Source organism: Nilaparvata lugens, chromosome 1 (assembly GCF_014356525.2).
Source record: "Nilaparvata lugens isolate BPH chromosome 1, ASM1435652v1, whole genome shotgun sequence".
Taxonomy (NCBI): Eukaryota; Metazoa; Arthropoda; class Insecta; order Hemiptera; family Delphacidae; genus Nilaparvata; species Nilaparvata lugens.
Window position 1 is genome coordinate 71,517,793 of NC_052504.1, and position 12,629 is coordinate 71,530,421.

The following is a 12,629-nucleotide window of genomic DNA, read 5'->3' on the forward strand; positions in this document are numbered from 1 at the left end:
TTCTTATTAGCAGTCAACTCGGCCATCACAGACGTCAAAGACATTAAAGAATCATTACGTCTGAAACATAAAGACATTTTTAAAAACACATCGCTCGAAAATGTGCTTATTTCTTACAAATCTCAGTGGTCAAGAGATTATGTAACAAATGGGTTGAAGAATAAATCCAGAGGAAGGACTTATCAGAATACTCTTCATTGAATGATTTTGGGATGATCCCATTCATGAGGAACCTATGAAAAACAAAAAATCTGGTGTGGCGCACTCACGCAACTTTCCTTGCCGTTATGAAAATTTATCACCTGACGCTAGTGTTCACGCGCATCTCAAGTCCACTATTCAAAGATCCAAACCAGCTGGTGACAGGACAGTAACGCTGGAGACACACGAAGTCTGCTATCTCTTCATAGTGAATGATTTAATAGAATCAACAGTTGCCAACAGTTTGCAATTGAAATAATAACATTTTCTCGAATTTCGAGCTTATTTTGAATTTTAGGTGAAAATGTTACCGAACATTATTGTAGAGATTTTCATGTCCAATCTTTTCCACTTAGAATTTTTTGTTTAAATTGTATCTGAAGCCTGATAATTGGGAATCTAAAATCAAACTTTGCATAGATGGGGCGGAGCTTCTTGACAGTTGATAGAGCTTATCAATGACAATTTTAGGTATAAATAAGATCAAAATCGTTGAAGCCGTTTTCGAGAAAATCGCAAAAAACCCTGTTTTTGACAACATTTTCGTCATTTTATCCGCCATCATAAACACACACACACACACACACACACACACACACACACACACACACACACACACAACACACACACACACACACACACCACACACACACACACCACACACACACACACCACACACACACACACACACCACACACACACACACACACACACACACACCACACACACACACACAACACACACACACACACACACACACACACATACATACATACATACATACATACATACATACATACATACATACATACATACAGACAAATACCCGAAAACCACTTTTTTGGACTCAGGGGACCTTGAAACGTATAGAAATTATTTAGAAATTGGGGTACCTTAATTTTTTTCGGAAAGCAATACTTTCCTTACCTATGGTAATAGGGCAAGGAAAGTAAAATTACTATTTCCAGTACAACCTTTCATTATTCAGTGGTTGGTATCAATAAAACCATTCACTAGTGCGTGGATGATGTAATGATGACATAATCTGAATAACATTCTTGTCGTGATACGAACCCACTTTTCGAACAACTTTTCCACCATCAGTCTATTAAAGCATTAGCATTCCGCGATGAATTTAGATGATATTATGTATTTCTATGATTTTTAAAAACTGAAATGTCTCAAAGCTTACAACATCAGATCGATTTCGATCTGATGTTGTGAGCTCATTAGAATTTGTTGTTGAAATGCTGGATGACAGCAAAATTCCCGACTCTCAAATTCTGGTTCAACATCAGTTTGGAAATTATTGTTGTTAATGTCTGTGTCAGAATAGAATAGAATAATTTTTCATTTTAGTCACTTTTGAGGTCATCAAAAGTTGTACCTTTGTCACAAATCTCAATACATCAAAACTCAATATATTATTTGATATGTACTACTAACAAAATCCATGTAAAGAAATCACTCACGCTTTTCGTGTTCCAATAGTACTATATACGTAGTCCTTCAAAGGTTCTACTTGCTGTTTATTCCCAAAATACTGAAAAATTGGAGGCCATAATATATCCAGTGTATTCTTCTTTTGATAATCAGGATAATTATAAGAAATAATGATCCTTCCCTGTGCTAATATCATCTCAGGCGTTGCTTTCCAGAGTTGGCTCACTTTGCTCGGTGGTACGAACAGTTGTGTGTTATTGACAGTGAATGATTGCTTCAAGTAGTTCACAAATGCGTCCTGTTCTTCATCTGATTCTATTCCTGGCAATTTGAAAAAATGAAACATGAAAAATTTCCATGAACTCAGATTTTAAAGAAATGATTCTATTCTTGAAATTTAAATAGCTATCTTAATTTTTACAGAATGATTTTATTAATGCAATAATCCACAAAATATCATGGAATAACAGTGCTATAAAAATCGGTGACTCTTCTAGAATAATAAAGAGTTAACAGGTTCGAATGGTAGCTTGAAATTCTAATTCCACACAATATCAGTACTAGTACTTGATTGAGTGGGAGAGCATGGAGCATGGAATTGCATAGTTCAAACTCACTGAATGTGACGCATTGAAGACCTTTGTATGATCACAAAACGCATTAACACGGAACTAACATGTTAGCATGAAACTACTTCATCACTGTATCTGCCTTTTGCCACTGTGGCGTTATAGAGACGAAGAAGGTGAGCACCAGGCGCCTCTTAGTTCTAGATGGTGTTGTCGAAATAAATTTTCAATCACATACAATATAAGATGAATGAATGTTTCAGTCATTCCGTGAATATGCAGTCCAAGATTCTAGCTGAATACACTCTGCATCATAGTACAGCTATGTGTAATATCGTGCAGGGTATTCACAATGAATTAAGAAAATGTTTATAGTGTTTATAGTATAGTAGTACATTTTTAATCATGTTCATATTTCTGTTGAGATTCTCACCTTTCAAAATCATGTGAATATCGAAGAAAACAATTTCTTTCTCTGTATTCGATATGAATTCAATCAATTGCTTGGTAACTCGATCAAGTGTATGCATAATTACTGTTTTATGACAAACCCAGTAAGTGTCATGATCTCGTCCCACTCGCATATCAAGGTATCGTATACCAGAGACTAATTGCCCCTTAATAGTTCGATTCTGAAATAATTTCACTCATCAAAAATTTAACTCTATCATGAAGTGCAGTCAATGACTAACAGCAATGAATATCTGTCAATGACTAGATGTAGAAAAAATGAAATACACTCTCATTTTCCATTTTGTAGGATTTACAGCCTTCTTTGGAAAATTACTGTACCGAAATAGAGTTTTTGATCATTTACTGGCTCATTAACTTGCATGATGAAAGTTTTTTTTTTTTGAATTAGTGGATTCAAGTCAATGTAATAAATTAGTAGATAGTTAAAAACTACAAAAAATAATGTAGAATATACAGATCGAACAGATTTCATGATAAAATCAACCTTCAAAATTCAAAATTTTAAATCATCATTTCTGGACCGAAAATCAAGTAACAAAGCAGTGTGAGATTACATAACCTTATCTTTTGGACAACATCAACATTTTTATCAAAATTTTTGGAGAGAAATAGTACAGGCTCAGCCTAGTTTTTCTTCCAATGTCATAATTGTATTATGATTATAGTATTTTATACAATAAATGAATAAATAAAATAAAAAATAAATAGTGAATTTTAACTCATATATCATTAGTATATCTAGCATAATTAAATAAAAACAGGTTTGCAGCTTGAGTTTTTCGTTTACCTGTGTAAGAGACCAATTGTCTAGAAGAGGAATTTTCTTTAAAAAGCTCCACCATTTAGCGTCGGAAGAATGTGCTTCTTGATCAGGATTATCTCCTCTGTAACTGCCAGTATCATGAGTTCCAGGTATGAATAGATCAGCAATTGGCACATCTTTTATGAATTTCCAATAATGCTTCATCCATTGAGGATAGGTTTGTAGTTTGGTGACTACAATAGCTAGAAAATGTGGATTTCAATAACTATGACAACATATGCATTATCAATGTTCTGAGTTGACCTGTGACGGAGGATGAATATATAAATTAGTGGGAGAGATAGTGCGAGATGATAGTGTAATATTAAAATGTCTCTGCACGCAATATATTGCATGTAATATTGATTGCATCCAAATTGCATAATATCCTATTATATCAAGCGAGCAATTCCTGTATTTATATATCTGGTTATTTTTATATCTGGTTATTTATGTTTAACGGATCTCGAAAACTGCTCTAACGATTCTCACGAGATTTGGAACATAGTAGGTTTATGATATAAAGATTCTATTGCTCTAGGTCTCATCCTTGGGAAAACTCGCTGAACGACATTAAAAGGATAACTCATCCTTGGCTGAAACAGCTGTGGATAGTAAAAAAGTGAGTATGTGAAAAATCAAAATATCGCATCCCCGAAATTCATAAGATGACGTATAGCCAGCTATGAAATATGAATAGCATCATTTTAGAGAATTGTGTTCTGTTTATCAATAAATAAAAATAACGAGCGAAGCTCGGTGCCCCGATATTCTTTATTAAATCGGCTCCCGTTTTTTATTTGTTTCTCTGTATATGACTATAAACGGAAAACGGAAGCCGATTTAATAAATATATTATGCAATTTGGATGCAATCAATATTACATGCAACATATTGCGTGCAGGGACATATTAATATAAAAGTATAATGAACTATTGAGATAGCATTATCTCTCCCACTTATGTTCATCAATGAAAATGGTTAGGCATAACTGAACTAGACGCTTATCCAGAGCATACTCCTTAGAAATACCCCTAATACTTCTGCAACTATTGCAAATATTGAGAATAGCTAGAATAGCAAGAGGAATAATTCATATTACTTTTCATAAATTAACAAACAGAGAAATTTCCTTAAACATTTTGTGTAATTTTTCAAAATTGGACCTTGAAAGATTTTTACTATAATTCTGCGTTACATTGTTTTTTACAATTGAGTATGTTCCGAGTATGGGCATTTACTATTCTCTAACAGTTTTCTCAACACATTGCTGAAGTTGCTAATAATATTTCGCAATTTTCAGTTTTTTTTTTGTATTTCCATTCAATTTTTATATTTGAAAATAGATTTTAGTTTCATTTTATGTAATGGAGAAAAACAAAATAATTTCACCCTTGTCTGTGCCATGTTCGACAGTCCATGCAACAGCAGTGTATCCAAGATAGGTTGGCTGATCGTACGTCATTGTGGTCACATCACTGACTTCATAGAAACCAGTATTAACATAGCCGGTTAGCTCGGTTACATTGATTCTGTTGGCCAAGAGAAACTCATCTGATTTCTTCTTAGGTTCGTCTGAATAGATTCCAATCCAACATCCATCATACGTTTTGTTGAAGTTCCAATAAACTCGTATGTTATTACCTAGATTAGCGTCTGGTGGTGTCACCATTAGTTCCAGTTGCGGTTTCAAACAGCTATAATCGGATGCAACTGGAGGAAAAAATCATTCTGTGAGCGAATTCTTATGATAATCCTTGTGATAAGACTTGATTGGCATTAAAAAGTTTTCTACAAGAATATTGAATCACTTGAGGCTGAGCTATTGAAAGTAGTATAATGTTTTTGTAACTTGCAGAATACAGTAATTTCCAGAGTAGCAGAGCGACCTCATCATGCGACATTCTGCTCATACTCAAAATCTCTGTCGAAATTAGGTCAGTAAAAAACCGATGAGTATATTATATAAGAAATAGTTGAGTATAGTGACCAATATTTTTTCGTACCAAATGACTGAACTTTATCTATGATAGAATACTGTAGGAAAAATGGAATTCAATCCTACACAAGGCACATCTCACCTCTCACATAATTGCTCAGTTCGCATTATCTGTAAAAAGTAGTTAATAATTTCTGAAATTGTTTCAATAATTCAAATAACTTATTATGCTAATAAATGAAGCACTTGAAGTAATTCCATGGTGTAATAGGCCTATAAGTAAGCTGCGAATTTGTGAGAATGCCAGTGCATAATTTTCAAGTATTGAAGTCCAATATTAATGATATCAATATTATGAGACTTGTTCGGCCTACAACTTCACATAACTATTGTTATTATTAGATAATGATATGTTCTTATATATAAGCTATCATTATGATATGAGCTAACGTAAGTGCAGATTTATATAACCTCCACTAAAATAAAAACAAATTAATCAAATTCACAAGTAAATCATTGAAGCCTAATCAATATTCAATTTTCATAATATCTCTACTAATACAAGGTGATTCACCTTCATTTTTTCCTAAAAAAATTACTAGCCATAGAATTCGAATATGAGAGGAGAACATTATCTGCAGGAGTGAATCTTCCAGCTTTATTCCGACCAACTTCGTGGATCTCCAGATTTTTCAACTCTCAAACGTTCCGGCAATCTTTTGGTATCTTCCCGATATTCGATTACCTGCCTTGTGAACATTGAATCAAGTTTTATGTAATTATTATTTTTTTATCGCTACACATTTTCATACTAAGTTATCACCTATATTGCTAGTTAAGAATACAAAAGAGGTGTGGTACGTGTCCGAATATATTTTTCTTGTAATAATTCAGACGTACAACGTCAGAGCCATACGAGAGACTTCTAGGAGCTTTGAGTTTGTTAAAACACTTTAACGACCATGTGTACCAAAATGGTAAAAAACTACGAACTCTTCGATTAAAAAAAATGATTAGATATTTTTCCAATGATTTGAAAAACTTCAATTCAATTTTATAAGCTTCAAGTAATATCATAATATTTATTTGATTACCAACACGAATGTCTCATGTTTCTTGATTGGACAGAAAACCGCAATATTTTCTAGCATCGAAGGACTCTATCACAAGTGAATAAAATCCAATAATCAATGGATACAATAATTGTTTTCAAGTCCAATTGAATGTGGAAAGGTCAATCACAATTAAGCTTCGTTAAAATACTTCATAAATGATTATGTTTATTGGACACAAAACATGTGTAAGAATCAATTTAAATTGGAATGTTGCAAAATGATGATTTCTACAACAATTCTTTTGAAACGGAATTTGCTACTGAGAGGCTGCATATCTGCATTACATATCAAAAGCGTTCATGATCCCTTCTATGAAACTTATTACGTTTTTGGTGAACCCCAATTGTGACTTGTGATATAGAATATAACGAATGTGAGATATTATAAATTACTCCTGCAAAAATGACCATGTTCTGCTAACTTTACTTACCCATGTTATGGGATATGTTGGTATTCACGTGAAATATAACTCAAAAAATCATATAATTCATTCCAGATCGTAGTACTTGAAACGTTGTACGTACTGTTACCGTGATCAATGAACTTGTTACTTTTACAAACAAGGTATTGATGAACACATAGTATTGATATCAATAGTACTGAGCAGAGGTTTGTTCAGCTTTGCATCCATACAACAGAAATTGACGAAATCACTATTACTAATCAAGGATACATTGTGAAGAAGTAAACAATATTCTATTAACAATAGTGTATTCATGGATGCAAAATATGTTGTTACTCAGAACTTAAGTTCACAAGGGTTTTCATAGTAAGCCTATTCGTAAAAAATAAGAAAATCAATTCACATTAGGAATCTTAGGTCATTTCATTTTTTAACAATCACTGTTAATGTGAACTCACATTATTTAATAGTACTGTATTTTTTTATATACGTATATTTTTACCATATATATCATTATTAGGCAATAATTATATCAGCAATCGTTCGAATTCTGTGCTGGAGATGTGATCAGTGTCAATAAACTCTCCAATTAACTCCATAACTTATTAGTATAGGTGGCTGATTCATGAAAAAGCATTATGAAACTAAATGAAAATTATTTGTTTTCTTATCATAAATTGAAATTCTTTTGGGAAAATTGAAGTGAAACTGAATGACAAGTTTTTGTTGTTCAGATTTGCTGTTTCAGATTTTACTGTAGCCTACCGGACATGTTTGAAGAGTGGCTTTGGCTCGTGTTCGAACCAACAACTAGTTATTACATGCACCATGAAGCTGCAGTATTCTCCTATATTGTATTGTTGGTATGAGAGCGATTTGAGATAGGAAATCCGTATTCCCCAGACAGTCACCGCCATGGATTACAATATTCGCCACAGATATTGTTCAGTGCATCGAATATTATTATTATTGTTCTAGTCAAGTATTCACACTAATCCAATGAGCAATCAATTTGACGATTATAATCATATTATACGTAGGTGCATGAGGGACTGGGAAAACTTTAGACATAGATTATTATTGTATTTATAGTATGTATTATTATGTATAAAGACAGTTGGTTGTTGGTTGGATAAATTATCAAGCCAAGTTTGTATGATATTTTTTATAATAATAGCGTTCTAATTTTATCAAAATTATTGGATGACCTTGAGATGGTAGCTCGGAATGAACATTGGAAATTGAAAATTCGCAAAGGAACATTATTTATAATACTGAGGAGCTTGTACAAACTTTATGATTCATGCTTTCGTTGATGAATTATTGTATTATGATCACATCATCCGATGAATTCTATGTTTTAACACACATTATAATGAATTATTCGCAATTTTTTTTTATCATCATATTAGACCCACAGTAACGTGCACAAGGAGAGCCAAGGAAGAGGACTGCCTCCTTAAAATTCTTGGAGGAGGGTTTAGAGAAAGGTAAGCAGTATTTAAAATAGTGACTGACCTCTTTTTTGCAAGGGTACTAAAATTTGTGGAGGACTGGTTCTGAATCTGGGATTTCTGGGGTGTGTGCGTCGTTGGACTTGTGAGGAAGTAATGTGGGCACTCCTGGAAAATCCAACGAGGCGAGCGTTATTTCACACGTATCTTGACAATGATGAACCAATTGAAAGACGTCATGCTGTTTGTAGAAATTCACTTATAACGTGAAAACAGACAGAAACTTCAGTACACATAATCACATAATATATATGAATGATGTATACGTATGGAATTTATTATTCTGCATATTTTTCCGAATATACCTATAACCTACTCAATAAATAATAATGTCCAACTATAATATTGGCTACCTAATCACCGATTTTCACCTCTTTCGATTCATTCCATTTAATTCACGTGGAAATTTGAAATTATCCTTATCTCCATTACCCTCAACAATAAAAAGTTAAAAATCATATGATCACCATCATTTCACAATAATTGACTTCAAAAGTTTATTCATGCTTGGAATAATAAATTGAATGATTCTCAAACGTGAATGAATTATTCTTTATCACGTAATATTAGAACACAAAGTAATGAGGTTGAATACTCTTGTTCATTTCGTTCATTAGCCATTAGTTTGTAGTTGAAAATACACCTGGCAACCAAGAATAAGGTCTCTCAAGTGCATCATTCAGAGACAATCTCTTTAACGAGTGCTCGTTGCTTTTATTGCCAAATTCCAAGCTGGAGACAAACCAAGGTCTGCACTGCAATGATGTGCTTCCTCCTCGAGAATTACTCGCTTCCTGAATTAATGAAGGCAATAAATCCAGGTCCAAACCTGCAACTATTACCGTGCGAGGTGGTGGAGTTTATGTTGTATGAAATTGGTCATGTTACAACCCGGTGACATAATTTTTGGGCCACTTTACGTGAATGAGAAAACACCACTGGGAACGAATTTGTTCTTAGTGTTGAAGGCACTGTTGTTGAAAAGAATATTTCTGTTTCCCTCAATATGCAACGTATTACTATTACATTGGTGAGTTAGTAAGTGTATTCACTTGGGAAAAATTATTGCTCTCAATGTTGATGACCTCTGCTGATCTAGTCTCAAAACTTCAGTCGAGAAAAAAGATCTTCCATTTAAGATGATATGGATGGATTCAAGTTTGGCTCAAACTCAAATCTTGACTGGGTCCCAAGGAAAGTTTGATTTAAAATGTCCCCTGACGACGACATTTTTTTTGTATGGGGGTAGGTGGATAGCTGAATTTTTCCTTGTTATAAAGGGGGATGTTGGGGTGAATCCATGACCTTGAGGACACCTCTGGATAACTGTATTAATACTCAAGGTTAATATACAGATACACTGGAGATTGAATGAATCTATTGATTTAAAATCTTGAAGGGTTTTTCATTTGACTGTCTCAAATATGCTATAATTTACAGCCTGAATAATAGAATGTTGGTTGAATGATGAATCTTCTTATTCGGATAGACTACTCTTGAGATAATGATCCAAGTCGATAGATCCCTATCTGTATTATAGTGGGATTAGAAAAATGGATAGCTTAATAAGTTATTGGGAGAAGAGCACATACAATATGGTTAAACTAAAACTATATTCTACCGACTCATAATCAAATATTCAGAAGTCGGCCTATATATTTTCTGCGTTTTTCTATGACTTCCATCTATTCACACTAAAAAATAATAGAATCTGCATTTTAAGTGTAGGTTCGTAACGTTTTCTTCACCTGTGCGTGCCAGCAATAGTTTTGTTGAGTAGGCTAACTGCTGCTGTCGCCTACAGATGTGCAGGCTTTTTATCGGTGGAGGTTTGGGCTATTGAGTCCCTTATCCCGTGAAAGGGGGTGTTGAAGGGATACACGTTTGTGGGGAGGGGTGTCTGGAGGGTTATTTTGGTGATGAGGAGAGGTAAGATTTCAGAACCTGCGCAGGGAGATTCAGACTGCGCCACCGACGGACATTAAAAGCAGTGCTAGTCTGGTTTTGACTTTGAAAACGTTCAGTCAGTCGGTCGCGGTGCTTCTTGGCGTTCGAACCGCGCGTCTTGTCGACGGAATTCGTTGTCAGCAGAAATTTATGGATTTACGTTGATTTTACTGAGATAAACAATCAAAGGTGAGAGCTTGTGTGTTTTATTAATCTAGACTTATAAACGTCAGTTTCCTCGAAAACCTCCTACCACATGGTGGCGAGCTGAATAATTCAAGTGTTTGTTATCGTTCAGGGCGGTTCCAATAAAAATGTCTTTTGTTAATAGCTATTTTGATTCTGATGTAGGTAGTTTACTGATAATTCGATTATCTAACTGTTATGATCCTTTCTCGAGCTGTGTTGTATACGTAATTGTTTCCCACTGTATCAAATAGTTGTATTGCACTGCAATAATTAATTTGATTATATGCTGAATGTATGAGTGATTGAAATTATTTCTATGTTTGGAACAACTCCACTTGAAGTTTCAAATTCACTTTGATTGTATTACATTATAAGTTTCCCAGACACTCATAATAGGAAAACTGAAAATGTGTGGCATCAAGTCAAGTCGAGTTGATTTTCATTTTTCATAGTTGACTCTTGAGTAATTTCTTCATCGATTTTTTTCTGATGTTATGAGGTTTTAATCATAGAATACATTCTTCTTGGATTCTCTCCTCATTATTCATTCGTTCATTCGCTTATTAACAATATAAAGGCTATTTTATTACAAAATACATGATAATAAAACAGACAGAAAACTGCTTCAATCTTGTATTTTAAAATATCAACAGTATGAATAGATAGAGGTTATGTTCACTCTGTCACGTTCACTGACTGAACTCTCCACTGATGATTTCCTCTCTCAACAAATACAAGCTAACAATGCACGAATTGACAACTTAATGAACATTTAGAATACATCGAAGAATTCATTCCAACTAATGAAGTTCCAATTGGTAATTTTTCCATCTCTAACTCCGTGCAAAATTGATTCTTATATTATCAATTTGCACCAGATGAAATTGGTGTGTATTTACCAAATTATTGGAGAACGGATGCGGAGTAGTACTCACAGTTGATTTTTCATATTATATTGGTAGTGTCACTATAGATAAAGCATACTGTACATCTGTGACAATAATAATACATTATAAGACTAGACACTAGAGAACTGAAAAACAATAATACGCAGCATGTATTATAATTTCAAATTTATGTGGCGATTAATCCTCTGTGAATTGATATGAAATACTCTAGCCTACATAGTTTCAAAACTGAAATACTATTGGTATTTATAATAAATTATCATGAGTAAACAATCTTGCTGATGGTATTAGTTTCATCTCCTTGTCCCATATTTTGTCTAGATTTCTAGTTTCGAATCTTCTTGATTTATCCTTTCAATAATCAACTCTTCCATCTCGATTAACTTGTTCAATGTGGTCTAGTGATTTTTTTTTATTCTTGTTATATTTTACTTTCTAGTTATTAAAGTTGATATATTTCTTAATTAAGCTCACGAACGGGCTCATGTCTTGTGAGCTTTACATTCTTTTGTCCTTTGATTTTTGTATTTATACATTGAACATGTCAGTTTGATTATTTTTGTAATATTGTACAAGGAATGAATAAATTTGAATTTGAATTTGAGTATAATCTTGCTGAATACCCTTAATATCAATTATTGTTACTAATGTCAATTCGAGCTCATTTGTCTTATCTATTCAGTTTTGGTCAAGTACAATAGTACCATGATAGCGACTTGATGGGCTATTGTGTTAATATCATTGAAGTCTCAACATCATCATGTCAGTCTCTAGGTTGAGGGTGATTATTGCTTTGTATAGCTTGCATATTTACGCAAGTCATCATGATATGGAAGAGAGCTTGTCACCATAAATATTAATCTCATGCTATATATAATATATTGAATGAAATTGTCTGTTAAGGACGTTTTTAGAATAACTGTCATTAAGCTTGTAACCATTTTAGCTTGTCATACCGTACACATTGAATAAAAATGTCTGATTTGAACGTTTTTAGAAGTATCTGGATCAATTCTCAGAAGTTTGTTTCCAATGTTCATCGAAAGCAATTCCGACAAAAAAATTATCTTGTGAAAAATGATGAGGTATACCCTGATTAATGCGAAAAATCAAAACCGCAAATTG

The 12,629-nt window shown here is 33.5% G+C and overlaps 2 protein-coding genes across 4 annotated transcripts in view; one reads left to right on the forward strand and one right to left on the reverse strand.

The window, feature by feature from the left end:
- The window catches only part of LOC111049290 (PI-PLC X domain-containing protein 2), a 7,413-nt gene extending 303 nt beyond the window's left edge, over positions 1 to 7,110 (reverse strand). Inside the window, exons 1-7 of one of the 3 annotated variants that reach the window (XM_022335325.2) lie at positions 6,974 to 7,110; positions 6,003 to 6,177; positions 4,882 to 5,202; positions 3,475 to 3,692; positions 2,647 to 2,845; positions 1,674 to 1,965; positions 1 to 60 (exon numbers count right to left, since the gene is read on the reverse strand). The exon at positions 1 to 60 is cut by the window's left edge and continues 303 nt beyond it. In XM_022335325.2, coding sequence (XP_022191017.2) covers positions 1 to 60; positions 1,674 to 1,965; positions 2,647 to 2,845; positions 3,475 to 3,692; positions 4,882 to 5,202; positions 6,003 to 6,060 — 1,148 coding nt within the window. In that variant the 5' untranslated portion in view covers positions 6,061 to 6,177; positions 6,974 to 7,110. The remainder of the gene's footprint in view (positions 61 to 1,673; positions 1,966 to 2,646; positions 2,846 to 3,474; positions 3,693 to 4,881; positions 5,203 to 6,002; positions 6,178 to 6,973) is intronic. The other 2 variants (XM_022335326.2, XM_022335327.2) reach the window with 2 other exon arrangements.
- Positions 7,111 to 10,442: 3,332 nt separating this feature from the next.
- LOC111056947 (chondroadherin-like) overlaps positions 10,443 to 12,629 on the forward strand; it is a 100,513-nt gene continuing 98,326 nt past the window's right edge. The window contains exon 1 of the mRNA XM_039441854.1: positions 10,443 to 10,596. The gene's annotated coding sequence lies outside the window, so the exon portion shown is untranslated. The remainder of the gene's footprint in view (positions 10,597 to 12,629) is intronic.